At 41.1% G+C, this 23893-nt stretch overlaps 1 protein-coding gene across 1 annotated transcript; it reads left to right on the plus strand.

Moving 5' to 3' along the window:
- Nucleotides 1-22290: 22290 nt before the first annotated feature.
- On the plus strand, nt 22291-23295 carry LOC145805321 (uncharacterized). The gene is made up of 2 exons (XM_082900437.1): nt 22291-22551; nt 22603-23295. Exons 1-2 carry the CDS (start codon nt 22291-22293, stop codon nt 23293-23295), a joined length of 954 nt encoding a protein of 317 aa, XP_082756563.1.
- Nucleotides 23296-23893: the final 598 nt, after the last annotated feature.

A 23893-nucleotide genomic window follows, 5' to 3' on the forward strand; every position in this document is an offset into this window, starting at 1 on the left:
GGGGCGTCAACACTTCAAATTCAAGTTTCTTAAAGAACTAGTTTGCATAAAGTGAAATCCGGCTCTAACTTCCAATCCGGGAACCCAATTCGAGTCCCGTCTTCTCCCACAAGTCTCTTGTGCCTAGACCGTCATGTGTGCCAAGTTTCGTGCTAAACCGACGCCGTTTGGTGATTTTGGGGCGTCAACACCTCGAATTCAAGTTTCTTAAGGAACTAGTTTGCCTAGAGTGATATCCGACTCTAACTCCCAAACCGGGAACTCGATTCGAGCCCCGTCTTCTCCCACAAGTCTCTCGTGCCTAGTCGGTCATGTGTGCCAAGTTTCGTGCAAAATCGGCGCCGTTTGGTGATTTTGGGGTGTCAACACCTCGAATTCAAGTTTCTTAAGGAATTAGTTTGCCTAGAGTAATATCCGACTCTAACTCCCAAACCGGGAACCCGATTGGAGCCCCATCTTCTCTCACAAGTCTCTCGTGCCTAAGCGGTCGTGTGTGCCAAGTTTTGTGTTAAACCACGTCGTTTGGTGATTTTGGGGCGTTAACACCTCGAATTCAAGTTTCTTAAGAAACTAGTTCGCCTAAAGTGAAATTCGGCTCTAACTCCCAATCCAGGAACCCGACTCGAGTCCCATCTTCTCACATAAGTCTCTCGTGCCTAGGTGGTCATTTGTGCCAAGTTTCGTGCTAAACCGACGTCGTTTGGTGATTTTGGGGCATCAACACCTCGAATTCAAGTTTCTTAAGGAACTAGTTTGCCTAGAGTGATATCTGACTCTAACTCCCAAACCGGGAACCCGATTCGAGTCCCGTCTTCTCTCATAAGTCTCTCGTGCCTAGGTAGTCGTGTGCACCTAGTTTCGTGCTAAACCGACGTTGTTTGGTGATTTTGGGGCGTTAACATCTCGAATTCAAGTTTTTTAGGAAACTAGTTTGCCTAAAGTGAAATCTGTCTCTAACTCCCAATTCGGGAACCCGGTTCGAGTCCCGTCTTCACCCACAAGTCTCTCGTGCCTAGGCTGTCGTGTGTGCCAAGTTTCGTGCTAAACCAATGTCGTTTGGTGATTTTGGAGTGTCAACACCTCGAATTCAAGTTTTTTAAGGAACTAGTTTGCCTAGAGTGATATCCGACTCTAACTTCCAAACCAGGAACCCGATTCGAGCCCCGTCTTCTCCCACACGTCTTTCGTGCCTAGGCGGTCGTGTGTGCCATGTTTCATGCTAAATCGACGTCGTTTGGTGATTTTGGGGCGTCAACACCTCGAATTCAAGTTTCTTAAAGAAGTAGTTTGTCTAGAGTGATATCCGACTTTAACTCCCAAACCGGGAACCCGATTCGAGCCCCATCTTCTCCCACAAGTCTCTCATGCCTAGGCGGTTGTGTGTGTCAAGTTTCGTGCTAAATCCGGCTCTAACTCCCAATCCGGAACCCGATTTGAGTCTCGTCTTCTCCCACAAGTCTCTTAACTTAGAATGTAAAGAATGCAAAGATACATTTTATACCTGAGCTTCTGGTGGTCATGTATATGGATTGTCGTCTCCTGCAGATTCCCTAAATGCCCGGGGGCCACTCGATGCATCAGGAACGTATGATAGTCAATGCATAATGTGTTAATCATATTCGAATATTATACATAATGTTGAGTGAAAATTGAACTATCAAACAATTTAATTTATATTGGACCTGTCTGTTGGGATCCACACTCGCCCCTGTGACACAAAGGCCATCATCTCAGCTCTCATCTACTGTAAATGTGTAGAGAACTCTGCTCGCAGCTCCTCTCTCAACTCATCCCTTAGCTCTGCATGAACCTACTGGGTGATCTGAACAATAGTCGATAGCTGGGGTGTTTACTGTGATGGCCCAGCACCATATTTATACACCGTTCTCCAAGGCACAGTTCTCCCGTATGTGCGACAATATCCATTTCTGTCATGACCTATCAACTCATGGAAAATGGCATTCCTAGCCTCCAAAGTCCGACAATCCTCAGGTAGCATAGTGAGTTGACGATTAAACTCATCCTGTATGGAATAAGACATATATGCCAAATTAAGATGGTTGACACACAAAAAATAAAAAAGAAACTTTAAATACAATCAAAGGTGTTTGGAAACTACCAAGGTCTGGATAACCTCTGGGTCATCTGCTCTACATGTCATAAGCCAAACATTCATCTTATTAGTAGACTCCCCCTTATTGGTCATCTACATTTTTTTAGAAATATGAAAATTAGAATACAAATAATTTGCAAATATACAATGTTTATTTATATACAAAAATAAAATAATAAAATATAAACCTCATGCCGTATCTAAGCGAAAGTAGTACGCCCTGTGGTATGAGCTATGCCGTGAGCTCGCCGATTTTTAGCATTCCTAGTTGCAATTTTCTATAATAGGTTTAACAAATGTAAGTATATAAATATGATTTGTATGTTTACATATCATACATATAACTTATTTGTATATCTCAGCATTGGAAGCACGCCAATACTTCACAAGTTCTTTCCACTAGCTTGGCACAATGTGCAAAGGAACATCATCCTTTAGATTAGGATTAGAACTTCTAGGCTTGAAATACTTAGCCTTAATCTTATTCTTGTGATCCTTCCATATGCTGTTGTAGTTTTTCATGCAGATTGGCTTGTACTTCTCTGGACATATATTCAAATTGTCCTATAAAACACAATTTCAAAGTTTAAATAATAATAACACAATTTTAGAATTTAAATTTTTGGACAAAAATATACTTTTACCCTCACATCCTTCCAGATAGCATCAAGAATATCATCAGACACAGTGTTCCAGTCAAGAAAAGTAAGAGGAACAATGTTACCATTCCACACAATAATGCCAAGTTGAGTAGTTAACTTAGACACGTTATCCCCTATTGGACAGTAATTTTCATCAAATTGTATGTCCAACTTTGTACCAGTACCCACTCCCTAATGCCCTTGGCACATCCTCTACCGCGCCTACTTGAGGTTGATGAAGAACTAACATGACCTGCGAGATACAATATGAATAAACAATATGCAATGATAATAAACAAATGCAAATTTAAATAATGTCAATACAAATCGAATTCTTATACCTGAGGTGGGCTGTGAAGAAGTCACAGGGTCTGAAAAATACAATGAGAATAAACAAGTTATATGTAATGAGAACAAATAAATATACATTTAAATAATTTTCATACAAATCAAAGCAAATTTATATACCTGCGGATGGCTCATAAGCCGAAGACTCTAGTCGGGATGATAGCTGCTGTGGTGCCACTGATAGTGGTTGATGCAATGGCACTAATGGCCCCTCTGATGGTGCTCGTTGTGATGTCTCCTCTAATGGTGGTGCCACTGATGGTGCACGCACCGATGGTAGGCGTGGAGGTTGAGTAGATGATAGCTGCTGTGGTGCCACTGATGGTGGTCGATGCGGTGACACTAATGGTGCTCGCTGTGATGCCTCCTTTAATGGTAGTGCCACTAATAGTGGTCGCTGCGGTGGCTGGTCAGATAGTGGTGGCACTAATGGCCCCTCTGATGGTGGTCGATGCGATGCCTCCTCTGATGGTGGTGCCACTGACGTCCTCTTACGTACCACATCAGACATCATACGTTGGGGATGATCAGGCTTTCTCTTCCTTGCCATAATAATCTGCAAGTGCCGTGACATTTAATTGACATTAGAAACGTAGAGAATGGTTTTGAATCAACTATAATATGACATTAATGGAACTAATACAATTACGAAGACAAAGTAAATTAAGAAACTGAACATTAATTACAACCTTGGCCTGAATTCGATTATTGATGTTTATTAAATATCAATCTATTTCCACATCAAGTGTTTCTCCTTCTGTGGCTTCCCTCACCCAACCAACTTCTTCATCACGGAGCATTATGTTTTCTTCTAATTGTTGGCTCATAAATGGCTCAATTTCTGGATTAGTCGAATTCATATCAAATAAACCTCTTTGAGACATCTTCACCACTACTTGCCAGTCTAATTCTAATGGGTCTGCAACATACCAAACTTGCTCTGCTTGGGATGCCAAGATGAAAGGGTCATTGGTAATTCGATCATCTCGGTACAACAAATGATTGAAGTTGACGGGCGTTAAATTGAAGACATCTTGTAACTTCCTGTGAATATTGTCAATCCAATCACACTTAAACAACATATGCTTCTTCTCATTGGAATATTGAATCTCAACAATATCTGTCAATTGTCCATAATAGTACACAGACCCCACGAGAATTCTTGTCTTTCCGACTAACATAACTTATGGCATCTACCTTCAAAGCTACACCACAATTTTGTGTGGCTCGACGGTCATCCATGGCCTTTACTCGATACCGAAACACATTCATTATATACTCGTTGAACCTCCTTGCCAGGTTATGAGGACCATTTGCCAATACAATAATCTCTTCAGAAAATATGACATCACTAGTCCTTCACAAAGTTTGAACCTATTTTTAAAAAAAAATTGTAAAATTTAAAATGTAGTTTGACTTAGGTAAATAGAATCTGTAGATTTAAATACATACATGTTCCTTGAACCAAATGTGAAAAGTTTCAAAATGTTCACGCCGAAGTTGATGATTGTCAACACGAGGCATTTTGACCTTAAGTTCTTCAAGGTGTTTACTGTGTAGATTGAAATTTTGTCCAAAAAAAAAATTTGGTTCAAAATTCAATGAAATATAATAAAATATTGAGTGAGTGACATAACTTACTTTTTGAATGGTTGAACCGCGCTTGTATTGAATAAGACATACCGATGAGTTTGTACCCAAGAAGTATTATCAAGATAAAAGCTTGTGCTTTCACCAACAGCACGACCCAGATTATCATCACCATTGTAGTTCCTTACGAGTCGATTAGATTTGGTTTCCATATCATTGAGATATTGTGCACAAAAATTCATGTATTCTTCCATAAGATATCTTTTAGCAATTGAACCTTCTGGATGAGCTCTATTACGCACATATTGCTTCAAAGTAAAAAAATACCTCTCAATTGGATACATCCATCGAAACTGAATCACTCCACCCAATAATGCTTCGTCAACTAGATGTATAGGCAAGTGCGCCATTATATCAAAAAAATTAGAAGGAAATATTTTTTCTAGATGACAAAGTGTTACGGCGATACGATCTTGAATATATTGCAAATCTGTCACATGATTCGCTTTGGAACACAATTGTCTAAAGAAATTGCTCAATTCAATCAAAGGTTCAATTACATTCTTCGGTAACGATCTTTGAATAGCCAATGGAATTATTTGTTGCATCAGAATATGACTATCGTGGCTCTTAAGACCCCCAATACTTCTATCATGTAAGCGCACATGACGCGATATATTGGATGAACACTTGTCGGGAACTCTAACTTCCTTCAATACTTTCAAGAACAAATCTTTCTCATCCTTGGTCATCGTGAATTGTGCCGGTGGTAAATAAGCTTTATTCGACCCTCTTAACTGCAAATGTAGGGGTTTTCTAATATTCATTTCTTATAAATCATGCCGAGCATTAACACCATCCTTTGATTTTCCTGCAACCCCTAATATTATCCACAACACATTGTTACAAACATTCTTCTCTATATGCATCACATCGAGGTTGTGTCTTATTAGATTATGCTCCCAATATGGCAGTTCATAGAAAATAATCTTTTTCTTCCAGCTATGGGTGCGATGTCTAGCTTTCTCCTTCTCTACTTGTCTCTCATGCCTCTCCTTAAGGTCATCCCCCTTGTATTGGGTTAAAATACTCTCAGATTCTAATTGTAGTAGCATCTCAGTTCCAGACAACAATTTTGGTTTGAATCTGACTTCCCGACTACTATCAAATGATACTTTATCCTTTCGGAATTTATGGCCACTAGGTAAAAATCTGCAATGACCCAAGTATGATTGTTTCCTACTATGCTTCAACCAACACGATGTAGTTTCCCTATTGCAACAAGGACATGCATATTCGACTTTAGTGCTCCATCCTGACAAGTTTACATATGCAGGAAAATCACTAATTGTCCACAATAAAGCTGCATGCATTTGAAACATTTGATTTATTGATGCATCAAATGTGGAGACACCGTCATTCCATAGTTCTTTCAACTCCTCAATCAATGGTTGCATATATACATCAATCTTGTCACCAGGTCCTTTCGGGCCGTCAATAAGCACAGATAAAATTATAAATGGTTGCTTTATGCACATCCATGGCAGCAAGTTGTATGGAATGAGTACAACAGGCCAAGTGCTATGACCTATGTTCATCGTCCTGAATGGGTTAAAACCATCAGATGCTAAGCTAAGCCTTACACTTCGACAATCATTACTAAAGTCAATATTCTGACGGTCAAAATCTTTCCATGCAAGGGAGTCTGCAGGATGCCTAAAGACACCGTTATCAATTCGTTCCTCTGCATGCCATCTCATTAACTTAGCCGTCTTGGATGACATAAACAACCACTACAACCTTGGCTTTAAAGGAAAATACCTTATTTGTTTTACAGCTATTCGTTTGCCACCGTTGTTAGGACCACTTGAACCACCATCACCATTTGATTTCCATCTTGAACTGTTGCATATGACACATTTATCAAGATTGGCGTCCTCGTTTCGAAACAACATGCAACTGTTGGGACATGCATTCCACATCTCATATGTGAAGCCCAAATATGTTGTGACCTTTTGAGCTTTATAATATGAGTCCGGGAGTTTCACACCTAATGGGAATGCCTCATTCAATAACTCAAGCAACATGTCAATAGACTTGTCTGTCCACTAATTAAGCACCTTCAGATGTAGAAGTCGAACAATGAATGGCAAAGGTGTGAACTTCTGACAACCCGGATACAATTCACTTTGTGCATCTTGGAGAAGTTTGAAATACTTTGCAGTCTCTACATTTGGACCGAGCTGGGGTTCAGATGCATGGGGATTAGGCCCTTGTGGTTCATTACCCTCAACACTTGTACCGGCATGTGGATTTCCCATAGCCGCTTGTATCATTCCAACCATATCGTCTCCAATGTCTAAATTAGCCAATGTTTCATTCTCTCGATTACCATGCAGAGATACGTAAGATTCCCCATGATTAATCCAATGTTTGTATTTTTTAAAAAAACCATTCAATCGCCGTACACCCTCTCGTCCAAGATGGTATCGATTCTCACATTTCCTACGCGGACAACTAATCATCGAACCTTCAACCCTATTGGTGTAGGCAAACACAAGAAATTGATCAATCCTATTAATGTCATCCCTCGACATCCTATTTGGCAAATCAATCCAACTCTTATCCATCATCTGTACTTCCCTCAAATGCACACTTCACTTCTTTTGTAATCTTCTCAACAATATATATAAATATATTTAAATGCCAGTCATTTTCCACATGCATATGTGTTTCCCACCATTAATTTGCTTCAGGCAAACTTCCTGGGAGATATACATCTCACATGCAAAACAAATATGCCCTAGGAAAAAATATAATTACAACAAATGTAAGGGTCATAATGATATAGGATTATGAGGGAGGCAAATAGAGAAAGAATGGAAAAATTAGTCATATTTACAACAAATATGCCTTAGACACAAATATAATTACAACAAATTACTCATTAGCTGACAAAAGTGTTAAACAGCAAATATGCCCAAAAGTGTTATTTTGGGCTCAAAGAGAGAGAGAGAGAGAGAGAGAGGCCATGTTGGTGGACAGCCGAAGTAGCTAAAGCCCAGGGGGGATGAACTTTCTAAAATACAGTCCCCACTCATGTGAACCCCATCAACTTGCTTACTTGTGGCCCCTCACCTCACATACATAGCCCACAACTTATACATGATACAACACATACACACTATAGTTAATCCTACTCCACACCCACACCCCCTTCCCCAATATCTACTCCCTCACTCTCTCTCTCTCTCTCTAACTATGAATCTTCCTAGTTCCTTACCATCTCTTGGGTTGACCCACCACACCCACATCTCCGCATCTTCATTTACCAACACTACATACAACTTTTATTAGCAAACAACAAAATAATGATAAAATAAACAATTGACCAAATTAATTTAGTTAATAGACTAATTGTTAAGCTATTGTGAGCAAATTTGATCATCCTTCTAGATGAATTATATATGAAAGTAGTTCAAAAGATATATATAGACCATGGCATGAATGAGACAACAATTAATAATAGCTTTCAGTAGAAACAAAATCAACAATTAATAATAGTTTGGTAATAAAGCTATAAACCCTGCCCAACTCTTATTGAACCTAGTATATGCACCATACCACTCTGTTTCGCATGACACAGGTGTGAAAAAGGAAAAAAGGGTCATCCTCATTTGTGAAAGGGAACAGTTACACTACGGCCGATGGAATATTAATTAATTCTAGTATGTGCACCATACCACTCTGTTTCGCATGACACAGGTGTGAAAAAGGAAAAAAGAAGAAGAAAAGAATGATTAATGTTTTCATACTATCATATTGTGGTAACATGTATGAAGATAGAATATCCATATTAGATAAAGAGTAAAAGAGTTGAATCTTAATATATCTAAGTCTTAGATATATTATTCACTTTTAATTTTAAATTTTTAAACAAGTATGTGATTTAAACAATATATGTTAAGCTCGCATGTTATGGACTCTATAATTTCTCCACAAAGAGATATGAGTTCAAATAACATGTCATGAGATCAGCATTGTGTGATCTCACCGTACGATTCACAAACACACACACACACACACACACACACACACATATATATATATATATATATATCATGAATTGAAACAGAAATGGTTAAGAGGCAAATAGGAACACGGCTGTATGCCCATGAAGCTGCAAATATCACAAATTGCAACTTGGAAGTTTGGACCAACTTCTTCTTTTACTTTCCGTGTGGATACAAAAAAATTATGTTCTCTATTTTTTTATTTTTGTCTTCAAGATGTTAGTTATGTGCAAAAATATATTAACAAAAATACATGGAACAGAGGATATCTTTGAAAGGATTTCACAATGATCCTAGCAGATTACACTATGGAGATCTCATGTTTAAATTAATGAACCTACCTACCAGATGATAACTTGTTTTTGTAATAATGTAGGAAGGGTTGTGTACTATAATCTTGGTCTTTGCATAAATTTTAACTACTAAGACATGTTGCAATATCAAAATCACTTCTTTTTTTTTTTTTTTAAACAAACCAAAGTGTAGACGTCCCCCGAACGTCCCAGGAGGAATGAATCCCCCCCCCCCCGGTTCTGTTCGTTTGTGGGTTCACTACAGTTCGGACTCAAATTGTCACGGTTCTAAATCTGAACCACGGAGTCCAAATCCGGCAAATCGTTTTGAGAAAACAGATTTTTAGAAAGAAGTGCCAAACATGGACTGCTTTGCCAGACACAGAGTTGCCACCTAAATATTTTTTATGGAGGAATTTAGGAAACCCTGACTCGTTTTCCTAAGGCCACGTATCTGTCATCACTAAAGTCACCTCGGCTCGGGAACTTGGGTACGCTTGGGGAAGGTCAGCTATGAGCACCCCCGCTCGCCTGATCCGAAGATCGGCCTCTACTATCCATGATATCTAGTTTTGAAAACGTTATGTGTTCTTATTCCAATTAATTAGCTAATCTTACTATGTGATGCGCACAGCACAAAAGTATAGACTAGATCGCCTAATTTGGAACAAAGCATTGCATATCCGTTTGCTCAGAAAAATGGTTTGAAATTTTCTACTCGCAAGTAGGCTAAAATACGGATTTCAACGAGTTGTTCCAACTCAAGCAATCCAACTTTCACCCACAGGCATTCAGGCCGTAATATCACATAAGCACATAGCCACATGGTATGCATGCTGTCATGTTAACATTCACACTCATGCGAGATGCTAAAGCATAAATACTTACAGCGTACTCCGAGCCAAAACAAAGAACATGTTAGCAATCAAATGTATGATCCAAGTCCATGTTAAATGGCTAATGCATCACAGGCAACATGCAATCTAGAATAGGTTCGGCTAATCCTAGGATAGCATGTGAAATGCAACAAGTAACATGTATTCAAGTTAGATTTGAAATACTATGCAGTTAGCATGATGCGCCGAGCCCGGTGCATGCAATACTGATGAATGAATGCACGCATGCATAGCATAAGGTATGCTAAATTAAATATGCCCTAGTACTAACCATCAAAAGCAGGTAAGTAAAAGGGAGAAAGAAATGGGGGTTGGAAGACATGAACACACACACCCACACTTATTACACATTCGCCCTTGCTCGGAGGGACCAAAAGAATAATACAAATTAATTAACCTACAAGCTAATTAATTATTACAGACCACTTAACTAGTTAAGCAAATTAACTAAGCTAAGAAAGTAATAAAACAGCCTCGGGAAGATGGTCCAATGCATGCGTGCTCGAGTTTGCTTGGAAATTCGTCACCATGCACAAGCTGCCTTTGTTTACCCTGCTCTGTTCTTCTAAAAATTGCACAAGTCCCAAGGAACACTCTCTGAACATTGTGGAGCATCACCGACCAAGGGGAAACATCACCGACCATGGTAGAAGGGTCATCGACCAAATATTCAGCTCTTGGCCATCCATCATTGGTCGATCGGCACTTTATGCAGTCGACCGGCCATATTTATCTGCAGAATCCTGTTTTGACAACAGCAGAGGGCAAACATGGCATGGCAATGCATTTCAAGCAAATGTTTGCACAAACACCCTCCTTATCATGTTCATGACTCAAAGGAGGATGGTCCTCGACCCTCGGGCCACCAATTGCGCATTTCAATGCGTGATGGCCAAAGAGGCCAAGTTATGCATTTTGATGTCAAATAAAATGCAAACCAAATAAACACATAAGGCCAAACCTCTATCACTTGATCAAGAGACAAGGCATGCATGCTCAATGCAATGCAACCTAGACATGTGAGCTAAGTATGCAATCATGAGCATGAAAGCAAGTAATGTGTACTAAGCACACAAACAAACAAACATGCAAGGCATGTAACAACATGTGCAAGCTAACAAGCATGCAATATGCAATGCAAACATGCAAGACACGTAACATGTTAAGCAACCAAGACAAAAGAAAAAAAACATGCTAAATGCAATGTGATTCAAGCATGCAACACATGCGAATGGGCCAAGTATTCAACAACACACAAGGCGAGCATGCAACAACATGTAAAGAAGGGACTTATACCAAGATGGACAGCTCTGTACTAGGTCCAAAACAGTAGCCAAATGTTGAGGAAATGAAGGCCAAAACACATACAAACATGCATGCACTCATGGCCCAACTCTTAAGCATAAGGAAGCAACTTTTAAGCACACTTGAAAGAGGATAAACATGGACTAATGGCAAGCATAGCAAGCTTTGAAAATACATGAGGAATGATGCCAAATCAACCTATCAATGCAAGCAAAGCATGCAACTATGTCCACAACTCAAGGTAAGCCAAGGGGCTTAAACCATAGCTATATGAAGCAAGTCCCAAAGGGCCATGGGGACTCAAAACCACCCTATGGCAGATCAAAACAAGGTCAAAGGCACACCTAGACGGCATCTAAATGGCCTAAGTCTAAAGGCATGCAAAAAGGTCTAAACATGGAGCATAAGACAACAACCTCTTGAAGCATTAAAGGAGCATCAAATGCAAGCATACAAGCATACCACAAGGACTGAAATGATGTTATAAGTGGTGCCAAACCACTGAAACAAGCCAAGTAATGCATGCTCAACATTCACACACCTAAGGCTAACAAGCCAAAATGCAAGGTCGCTATGCAAAGCATGTCATGGATGGCCAAAACAACTCTAAACAGACCTTAAGCATACTAAGACATGCATAAAAGCTTCACAAAGCTAGGCCAAAAACATGCTAGAAACAAAGCTCAAAGCACAAAGCATGTCAAGGCAATTCATGGCATTACAAGACAAGTATGCAAAGCAAGCATGGTGTGTCTAAACCAACTTAAAACAGTGCTATATCATTGCAAAATAAGCACAAATACTAGCTAAGACATGTCCAACATGAACTCAACAATGGTGCTCACACATGAGGCTAAAATGACAACTTTTGAAGACAACAAGGAGAGGGGATGGCCCTCTCCTTCTTAGGACCTCAAAGCACCATCCCCACCACTAAAATCCCTCAGTGGTCAGGAGGCCCAAACAAGGTGGTCCCGGAGCTCACCAAAATAGCATAAAATGGGGGCCAAACAAGGCCTAAAAGGGGTCAAACAACCCCAAACACCAAAACAACCTTAAACAACTATTTTAAGCACTTAAAATCAGAACTTTTATATGTTATAAGTTAAGCTTAAAAACAGATGCAAGGATGGCTAAAAGCCTATGCAAAAATGGGGAATAAAGGGGTAAAGTTCTTACCCTTGAAGACCTTCTTCACAAGGACCACTCCAGACCCTTCTCCAAGCATAGATCAACTCAAGAACTCTGAAAATCACTCCTTAGTACCTCAGTAGCTAAAGGAAAGTGTAACTCTAGGTGCTTGTGTGCAAAACTATGAACAAAACACCTTAATACACACACAACATGGAAGAGAGGGAGATATAGAGATAGAATAGATACAACTATGCTAACCCTAATCCAGAGCTCTGGAACTCAACCTTCTAACCCTAAAGGAGGGAGGAGGAGGCCTCCTTTTATAGAGGATCACTCTTGCAAAGCTTACAAAACAAGCTAAGCAAGAGTGAAATCCCTCCATACACGTGTATGGAGGGGGTGCAAAGTGGGTGCCAGCTAGCACAGCTGGCACAAAATATCTTCCAAAAGCAGATGCACAGTGGTCGGCCAGCCAAAAATGCCAAATTGACCAAATAAATGGTCGACCGACCAAACAGAGTGCCGACCGACCAAACATTTGGCCGATGGCAACAAAACAATGGTCGGTGGCCTCAAGCCATGGCCGGTGAGATGTGGGGATGGCCAACAAGCCATTCCCTGCTCCTCAAAAGCAAAACACAAGTGTTTGGTGCAAAACCAAACACAAAACAGGCAAGTCGAGAGGTCTTGAGGCAAGGCGCATGGCCGAGACCTCCGAGAACTCAAGACGAACACGAACATAGATGATCACTGAATGTTCAAACGGTGACATCCAAGTCTTGAGGACGGTCAAAAATGGGGTGTCTACACAAAGGTAGTGGTGTAAGAAAAATCGATCGAATCAAACTGATTGCTTGAGATTGACCAAAATTTCAATTTCAATTTTCGGTTAGCACAATTGTTTTCACAACTATTGATGTAATATAGATCTATATTACAACCATCTAATAGAGAGCATCCAGATCCGGAAACTAGACCCACATCAGGTAAGTCAAATAAAAAAATTGGCTAGAGAATAGAGAGTCCATCATCCAAATTTCAACTGAAATAAATTGAACTTCGAAAAGTTATATATATATACATTCATGCACAGACAACACAGTTTGATTGAAGATAAGAAATGAAACTCAAAGTGGGTCCCCTATAGCCTATAGTCCATTCCCTTCCCGTTCTCACTTTAAACTAGAAACAGAGCGTGAAAAGTGCCTTCCTTTATGCCTAAATTCTCAAGTCTGTTATACCCAATTCGTCTTTCCATTCTCACTCATCCATTTTCTCTGTGTGTGTGTGTGTGTATATGTGTGTATGTGTGTATGTATGTGAGAGAGAGAGAGAGAGAGAGAGAGAGAGAGAGCATACTAGCTGAGCTCGCGCGAGAGAGAGAGATCTTAATACGCCGTCGCCGCACCACCGCTAGCCATCGTTGCTCGTCGACAGAGAGATCATGGGTGAACAATCGAAATCTCTGTGATCGTCGGTGAACACAAACTCGAAATTGTGTCTGAGATTGGGAACTCGAAGTCTCTGTGATTGTGAGGAAGAATGGTGTTAGAGATTTGGGGATGAAATTTTTAGGGTTTTGATCGAGCACAAATTTGGGCGACAGGAGGGAGTTGAATATTTCAGTATCTTTTGCGATGGTATAGATAAACGGCCGCAACTGATAAAATCCAATTATTAAAACGACGCTGTTGTAATAAGGGTTTTTTTTGCGACAGTCAATTGCCGTCACAAATGCCCACTATTTGCGGCGGTAAATTTCACCCGTCTCAAAAGAATTTATTTTTGCGACGGCACACAATGCGTCGCGAATACTTCCGTGTTTAAGGCATTTTTTCTTTTGTGCTTATTAGCGACAGGGTGATTACCGTCGCAGAATATATTTAGTTGAGACGGCTTCAAATGCCGTCGCAAAAGATGACTTTTTGCGACGGTATACACGCCGTCGCAAAAAGTTTCGTGTTTTAAAGTCACTTTTCTTATAGTGTAATTAATAATAAAATAACATTTGCCACACTGTATCTCATTATATTATATATAAATATAAGTGCTAATTACATTTTACCTCTTGTAATTTAATTAAAAAACACATTATTCCCTTGTGTTTTAAAAATGAATAATGATACATGGACCAACTAGTGTATTAATTGATGTACTAACAAGTGACATGACATAATTTTAGAGGTTTTAGGTATTTGTAATTTAATTAATAGGTAAGGTCAATAATAATGATATGACACTAATTAGTATACTAATTAGTACATTAATTGACCATTGTTTAAAAATATACACTTAAAATCCGTATAGTTTGTGGTGAAGTGCAAAAAAGTAATCAATTCTATTAAAATTAACGGCGCATGTCCAAAACGCAAGGGACTGGGGTAATTTCTTTACACATCTTTACTTATCTTAGTATACACCATTTACTCAATTTATACCATATACAAATTAAAACTTTTAATTTTGTATCAATACACATCAATAATTTTCAAATAATACTAAATTATCCTTGTCTTCTCCAACAAATCCTAACCTTAACCATTGTCAGCAACCACCGCCTCTCACCGGCGCCATTCCCTTCTCAGCCTCTCTCAACCTCCCACGGCCGCCGCCCCTTCCCTACCTTCTCCCCCTCCCGCCACTGTTTTTCCTTTCCATCGCCGCTCTCAGGTTGGATCTGTGAAGAACCCAGTTGATCTAATTAATAATGGACTGTCATCTGCAGTTGCCATAGCCCCCTCAACACGAGTATCTTTCAGCTCAACACACCTCCAGCAACCTGAAGATGTGTTAAGAGAACTCAGAAGTTCAGTTGAGCCACTACTTGTTTCTAGAGACAAACTAATAATAAAGGCTCTAGCAGTCCATTTTTTCTGGCTAGAATCAATAGGTTGATCTTCCCAGAGACAAAAGCAAGCGGGATCTTTCTCTAGGTTCAGTAGCTTGAGTTTTAAGGAAGGTGACTCGGAGAAAAACAAATTGTCAACATGAAGCCTTGCTCCAGCAAAAGAGCTCTGAAAATTTGGTTCGCTATTGGCTGTAGAATAGGTTGAGTTTCCCGTATCCAGAGGAACAATGATATCTAATCCTTTGAGATTGAATTTGAGGGAGTTATCTGAGAAATTAGGTAAAATATCTCCATGATTAACCACAATTCCATCAGCTAACAGGGAAGCAATCTTCAGACAGGATTCTTCCTGAAGATGAATCTGAACAAAGAAAGCAAACATAATGTTTAAAACTGAAGCTATCAGAACAGATGAATGCTAAGAGGTCTATCACTGAAATAACAGATGCATACCATAAGAGGCTAACAATCAACAATCGTTTGTGAAGCAAAAGATGGTGATGTTGGGGAGGGCTGGACCTAAAGAGAATGGAGGCATATTAAAGAAACACCTTCATTTAATTGCCACAGCTGGTCTCCTAATGGATATATTAGAGGACAAATGCTCTTACCCATTCAAAAAACAGAAGAAATAGATGAAATTTAATGACACATATCAAGTTATGCTAGATTAATAGCCATAACTGGATTTCTATGTAATGGATGCCAGGTAAGAGGAGAGGAATGCTATGAAGGTGGTGATGATCGGAAGGGAGATAGAGGTGACTGCCGGTGGTTAGAAATAACAAATGTTAGGGTTAAGTTGGGAGGGAGTGAGAAAGAGAGGGGTGTGTTGGTAATTTGATTGAAGATTAGAAATGTAATAAAAAAATTTAGAGAAAAGATGTGCACTGAGTTAATCAAGTGGGTGGAAATAGAATTTCCCAGGGGACTAAGCATATGTGATAATGCTAAACTGAGAAAATGAAGCATTTGCCTTCCCCCCCCCCCTCTCTTTTCTTTTCTTTTTCAACTTCCTTTCTTTAACTCAATTATATTCTTTCTTTCACTGCTTCCGTCCTGTACATAGTACAAAAGGAGATGGGCTGATCATGGTGGGTGATTGCAATAGTGGGTTGTCAGGTTTTCATCAAGGTGTTCAGTGTGCTTTTAGAAAGAATAAAAAGAGCGAGAGGAATAAACTGAATGAATGGGTCACTGATTCTGTGTAGCCGTAGGTAGTTGTGGACAAAAAAGAGAGGTGAAAAAGGTAAGAGAAAAGTAGGAAAATATTTTATTTTCACAAATTTTATAACTGGTAAACATCATTTAGATACTCAAAATATGGACTTAGGGAAGTTTGAACTTGGAGTTCTTTTATTGGTATTTCTCTTCAATGTGTTTTCTTTTTGTATTGTTGCTATAGTCTTATTAATTGGGTTGCATTAGGTGAGATAAATGAGGTAGTCATGGTTTGGGACAGTGTGGTGGCTGAATAAAAAGATTATTATTTATGACTTAATGTATGGTCGAATACAAGTCGGCCATGACGGGTGAAGCCGAGTACGAGCAAGTTATGAATGCTAAAGGAGCCGACTGTAGACGCGCCCGCGTGGGGGGCCCTCGCTACTACAGTTCGGACTCGATTTGTGTCACGATTCTTAATCTGAACCAAAGAGTCCAAATCTGGCAAATTGTTATGAGAAAAAAACAGATTTTTTAGAAAGAAGTGCCAAACATGGACTGCTTTGCCAGATACAGAGTCGCCACCTAAATATTTTTTATGGGGGAATTTAGGAAACCCTGACTCGGTGCCGAAGGCCACATGTCCGTCATCACCAGAGTTGCCTCGGCTCGGGAGCTAGGGTACGATTGGGGAAGGTCAGCTATGAGCACCCCCTCTCGCCCGATCCGAAGATCGGCCTCTACTAACCGTGATATCCGTTTTTGAAAACGTTATGTGTTCTTATTCCATTTATTAGCCTAGAATTGCTATGTTATGCGCACAGCAAACAAGTATAGACTAGATTGCCTAATTTGGAAATAAACATTGCATATCCGTTTGTTTTGGAAAAACGTTTTGGAATTTGCTACCCGCAAGTAGGCTAAAACACGGATTTCAACGAGTGTTTCCAACTCAGACAATCCAACCTTCACCCACAGGCATTCAAACAGTTTTATCACATAAGCATCTACCCACATGGTAAGCATGCTGTCATGATAGCATTCACACGCATGAGATATGCTAAAGCATAAATGCTTACCGAGTACTCCGAGCCAAAACAATAAACTAGTTAGCCAACATGCATGGTCCTAGTTCATGTCAAATTGACTAATGCAACACATACAGGATGCAATTAGAATAGGCTCGGCTAACCTAAATATGGCATGTGAAAATGCACAAGTAGCATGTATTCAAGTTAGATTTGAAATACTAATGCAGTTAGCATGATGCGCCGAGCCCGGTGCATGCAATACTGATGAATGACGCACGCATGCATAGCATAAGGTATACTAAATTAAACATGTCCTATTACTAACCATCAAAGCAGGTAAATAAAAGGGAAGAAAGACGTGGGGTTGGAAGACATACACACACTCACGCACACTTATTACATAATTGCCCTCACTCGGAGGGTCCAAATAAATATTACAGTCCGAATAATAAACGCATAAATTATTACAGAATTTCTAATTAATTGACAGAATGAATGCAAAAAGAAAGGTGGCCGCAGCCGCAGCCGCAGCCCCCGCCTTGGGATGCGCGAATGATGCATGCTCGAACCCGTCTCGCTTGGAAGGTCCATACCATACCAATGCCGCCTCTGTTTACACTGCCCTGCTTCTCTGGAAAATGCCAAAGTTTTGGGACAGGTCCCCTGAAAACTGTGCAACACCATCGGCTGAAGTAAATGTCCACCGGCCATTGAAAATACCCATCAGCTGTTTATGAAGATATCGGCCCAGGAAGGATTGCCGGTCGGCACTGAACACTGCCGGTCGGCAGAGACTTCCTGCAGAAGACAATTTTGACAGCAGCAGAGGACAGACAGTATATGGCATGGGATTTCAGGCACATGTGAGCATGGTCATGTTCTCCATCATGTATTGAACTCAGGGAAGCATGGCCCTCGATCCTCGAGCCATCAATTGTGCATGATGGCCTAAGAGATCAAGCTTGCCACTTGATGTAAAAATGCATGCAACACACAAATGAGGACCAAGACCCTATCATGTTGAAGTCAAGGGCCTCGGTGATCGAGAGTTAAGACGCGTTACATCACTTGTAGTATGAACGCTCCTTAACCCTCACACTTGGTTTGACACCCCAAACCAAGTAATGCAATACATGTTATGCAAACACGACTCAAAGATACAACATGAGATTAAGATGCAAGGCATGCCAAATGCCATGCAACTACCATTGCAAGTATGCAATGCTAGGCATGCAAGATGCAAATGCAATGCAAACATGGACGATTTAAGCAATAGGATCATCATGTTACGACACCTAATGAAGCAATCATGCAACAAACATGAGACAAGCATGCAATGGTGGACTTAAACCATAAAGGGGCAGACCTCAATCCACCCCAAAACAGTGGCCAAAAGTGCCCAAAATGGTGGATAAACACTCATGCTAACATGCAAGCCAATGGACCTATGGCTAAGGCACAAAAGGGGGGCACTTTACTTCCACTAACATGACCATTCATAGCATGAATTAGACAAGCAAAAACAGAATCCTAGCATGCAAAAATGGACTCCAAACCCACTGATATGGCAGCTTAAATGGCTCCAATGAGATGCATACACCAAAGCTCATTTCTAGGCATAAAAGGGCATATCCTCAAAGCATGAAAGAGGTCACATACGCAGGCATACAAACATGATTTATGGGCTAAAATATGATCCTAAATGATGCCAAATCATGAGGATGGTCTAAGCTACGCATGCTAGAGGCCAATATACTCAAGGCTTACAAGCCGAAACACAAAAAGATGACACCAAACATGGCAAGCATGACTGAAACAGATGGCCAACAGGCCTTAAACATGGTAAAGTAATGCCAACACCTTCATGAAATTAGGCTAATACATGCAAGAATCATGACCTAAACACAAGATACATTTCTAGGCCAAATAGAGGAATGTAAAGCAAGTATGTTAAGCATGCAAAAGGGCACAAATTCGACCAAGAACAGAGATAACATGTGACCTAGAGACACCCAAAAACCTCTGAAAAAGGGCCAAAATCAGTCAAGCATGCATGTTGCCTTTTAAGCCAAAAGGCAAGGAAATGAGGCAATGAAGGGAGAGGGGTGTCCCTCCCCTATACAAGACTTCAAACCACCTTCCTCACCACTGAAAATCCACTGGTTTTCAGTGGTGAGAAGGCTAAGACACTCAAGCAAACAAAGCCTCACAAAGGAAGCACCAAAAAGGCCAAATAAGGCCTAAGAGGGTGAGTTTGAACTCAAACCACAAAACACCCTTAATGAAAGTTCTTAAGCATGAAAATATAAGATTTTTTTATGTTATGCACAAAGCCTAAATCAGCAAGCAAGATAGGTAAAAAACTAGTGCAAGTTTGGGGAAACTAAAGCAAAGTGATTACCCTTGAAGAACACCTCAAGAACAGCCAATGCAGCCCTCTTCTTTTGATCAAAATCAGTCCAAAAACTCAAGAATCAACCCTCAAAGCCTCTCAATCTCGGAGCAAGGTGTAATGGTGTGTGTTTTAGTGCAAAAGTAAGGCCAAAATGCACTTTTAGGCTTCCAAACACACACTAAGGGAGGAGAGAGAGGGAAATATAGAGAGAGATGATATATCTAGCAGATATATGTATATAAGCTCTGGTTTTTAGGTTTAAAACTCCCAACCTTTTACAATGGAGGAGGAGGGCTCTATATATAGCCTAAGCAAATGGTTCTTGGCTTCTCCAAGAAGCCAAGTGAAAGGGGCAAAGGGTGCAAAGGAGTCTAGGCTTCTTGGAGAAGCTAAAACAGCTGGCCAAGCTTCTCCAAGAAGCTTAGCCAAGGGTTCATCCTTCTAGAAGGAACCAAGGGGTTCAAAGGCTCATACCAGCCAAAACTGCACGGGGAGGAGTGATGGTGTATTCCAACTGGCACAGCTGGCATGCACCATGCCTCAAGGGTGCAAAGAAGTCACACTGGCCAGCCAAAGATGTCGTCGGCAAAATAAAGTGCCGATCGGCAGTATACTATGCCGACCGGTCATTGATTTTAAGAAACCATGGCCGGTGGCACCCCTAAACAGCCGGTGATGCTAGGGGAAGGCCGGTGGAATGTGGGGATGGCCAATAAGCCATTCCCCGTCCTTCAAGGCAAAACACAAGTGTTTGGTGCCAAAACCAAACACGGAACAGCCGAGTTCGGAGATCCTGAGGCAAGGCGCGTAGTCGAGACCTCGGGGAACTCCAAGCGAACACAAACATGGATTATCACCGGGTGTTCAAACGGTGACGTCCAAGTCTCGAGGATGGTCAAAAATGGGGTGTCTACACCGACTACACCTTTTCATATTCGGAAGGCCCAGGGACGATTAAAGCCTAGAAAGCAGTAGGCCCATGGAGGGGGCCCTGAAAAAATCATTATAAAAGGAAGAGCCATGCTCAAAGATAAGGAGAGAGAAAAGTAAGAGAAAAAGAGAGGATTAAGAAATTATGTTTGGACGAAAGAGTACTTCTAAATCCATTTCACCACAATTGGTGCCGTTTGTGGGAATACTTAAGCACGTCCATGATAGACGTTACCGACAACCCTTCGTTCATAGCAGATGATGTTACACCAAGAACTATGTTTGGTCTAGAGAATATCACTGCTCGAAGAGCCTTGAATTTTGACCTAGTCGTTCAATCTTCACCCTCAACCTCCATGCTGGAAACCATGTAGACAATCGTGGATAAGGCAAAACGAAATGAGCAGCGTCTGGAAGAGATGGTGGCTAACAACGAGCGCTTACGTAAAAAGCTGGCTTTAGAGTTAGCCAAATCTCAACAGACTGTGCCACATCACTAGAGAGGCTAGTCGCCCGAACAGTAGAAGGGAGCTCAACGATGTTGGCATCGAAAACACGATAACAGCAGCGCCACTAACTCAACAGCTCAGGAATCTCCGAAAAAGGGGCGTGTTGGCGTATCTAGCTCATCTAAATGAAGTCCATACATGCGAGATAGACAAGGGAAGAAAGATAGGTCAGACGGAGAAGACATGCATGATCCTTTCATATGACGAATTGCTAGGGCTGTCCTGCCGAAAAAGTTTAAAGTCTCGACATTTACGTTATATGATGGTAAGTCTGACCCAATGGACCACATTTGCTATTATAAGCAAGCAATGACCTTGCACGCTGATGATGAAGCGCTTATGTGTCGCATATTCCCAAGCAGCTTAGGTCCGCTGGTAGTTCGGTGGTATTTCAAACTTGAACCAGCCTCGGTTAAGAGTTTTCACCAGCTCCAAAAATCTTTCCGGGCAAGATTTATCACCAACGAAGTCCAGCCTAAGCAAGTCGACTCGCTCTGGGCAATGCAAATTAAGCTAGAAGAAACCCTCCGTGAATATTTGGCGTCCTATTGGGAGTGTTTCAATTTGGTTGACGATGCCTGTAACGACTCCATGGCCATTACTGCCTTCAAGATGGGCTTGCAACCTAACAGTCCACTTCAGAGCTCATTAACTAGATGACCTCCTAAAGTAGTCTAAGCTTTAATGAAGAAGGTTAAAGGGTATTGCAAAGTGGAAGATGACGCCCTCCGCGTCAAAGTCGGATAAAAGGTCGTAGAGACGGCTGCGCCTATCTTGGTACAGCCGATAAGTGTAGCCCCGTTAGAAAGGAGCCCCGCGCGTCAAGGCAAATCAAAACGAGAAAGTCGTCGCGAGCTGCGCCGATCGAGGGATCAACATTTGTGCCGATTGAGCGAGCAGTATCAAATGGATAGCAGATGCCCCAGCCGGTCTGAGAAGAAGTATATTGAGTTGACTGAGCTGATCAACAAGATACTTTCCAAAGTCCAGCATCAGTCTTTCTTTAAATGACAGGCCAAGATGATTGGACCCCCCGACACAAGATGCAGGGATCGACGATGTGAATACCACAAGGACCATGGGCATGAAACCGAAAGATGTTACGCCTTGAAGGACCATCTTGAAGAGTTGGTACAGGATGGTCGACTCCTCCAATACCTCCCCCGCAAGATCACTCAACCTAACGCAGTGGCTCTATGCCCAGACTCACCTCTGATGGGCACTATTCATATGATATATCGTCTTCTGACGCCGACTGGCATTCATACAATCCAGTCCCAAGTATCTCAAGGTCCATCCAAGCCGTCTACACTAGCGAAATGACCCCATCAGATCGGCAAGATTAGTTTTGACGATGTAGATCTGGAGGGGCTGATTCTTCCCCATAACGATGCTCTTGTTATCGAGTTGCGAATAAACAAATTCGCCATTGAACGCATTCTGATTGACCAGGGGAGCACATCAGAGATAGTGTTCTATAAGACGTTTATGAAGCTTGGCTTCACGAATTATAATTTACTGCTGGCAGCATACCCCTTGTTCAGCTTCAACGTGAATTCAGAATACCCTCTGGACAGGGTCACAGTTTCGGTACGTGCAGGCATTAGGACCCTCGATGTGGAGTTTCTGGTCGTTAAACTGCCATTGCTGTATAACATCATCATGGGAAGAACTTGGCTACATGCAATGCAGGCCGTACCAAGCACCTATCACCAGCTACTCCGCTTCCCAACACAATATGGCATTAAGCAGATTCAAGGCTCTCGAAAGTTGGCAAATGATTGCTACCTTACTACTTCCGACAAGAAGCCAAGGGAGTTGGAAGTTAATTCAATTGAAATCCTAGACCTGGAGAACCTCGAGGATGTTGGAAAACTCTCCACTGATAAAGTAATTGAGGATCTCGTGCATATTCAACTCAGTCATGAACCAAATAAATTCTTCCTGATCGGCGCCTATCTCAATGTTAACGAACGCTGGGAGTTAATTTCATTCCTAGTCGACAATAGTGATGTATTCGCCTAGAAGCCTTATGAAATACCAGGAGTAGACCCCACCATAACACAACACCTTTTGAACGTGGACCCAAAGGTTAAGTCCATCATCTAGAGAAGTCGCCGATCGGCAACCGAGCACACTTTGGCCGTTGTCGAAGAAGTAAATAAGCTTCTTGAGGCCGGTGTAATCCGTGAAGTCAATTACCCCACCTGGTTGTTCAACACTGTTGTTGCAAAGAAGAAAAACGGGTCTTGGCGCCTCTGTGTAGACTTCACGGACCTCAATAAGGCATGTCCCAAGGATTGCTTCCCCCTTCCCGAATCGACCAATTAGTGGACGCAATTGCACATCATCAACGTATGAGCTTCTTAGATGCATATAGAAGATATCATCAAATAGCCATACATCCTGAGGATCAAAAAAAAAATGGCATTCCTCACCCCAATGGGCACTTATTGTTACAAAGTCATGCCCTTTGGCTTGAAGAATGCCGGGGCAACTTATCAGAGGCTTGTCACCACCATGTTTAAGGAGTAACTCGGCCTTACCGTGGAGGTTTACATTGATGATATGGTGGTAAAGTCCAAAGAAAAGCATGTCTACCTAGCCGACTTGTCCACAACCT

The sequence above is a fragment of the Camellia sinensis genome, chromosome 13 (genome assembly GCF_055761805.1).
Source record: "Camellia sinensis isolate YWXY chromosome 13, ASM5576180v1, whole genome shotgun sequence".
In the NCBI taxonomy this organism is placed as follows: domain Eukaryota; kingdom Viridiplantae; phylum Streptophyta; class Magnoliopsida; order Ericales; family Theaceae; genus Camellia; species Camellia sinensis.

Excerpts from the sequence above, each read along its gene's own strand:
- LOC145805321 (XM_082900437.1), top strand. The coding sequence starts at position 22,291 with ATGATTGGACCCCCCGACACAAGATGCAGGGATCGACGATGTGAATAC. Across the intron at positions 22,552-22,602 it reads TTCATACAATCCAGTCCCAA|ATCGGCAAGATTAGTTTTGA; the intron begins GTATCTCAAGGT and ends TGACCCCATCAG.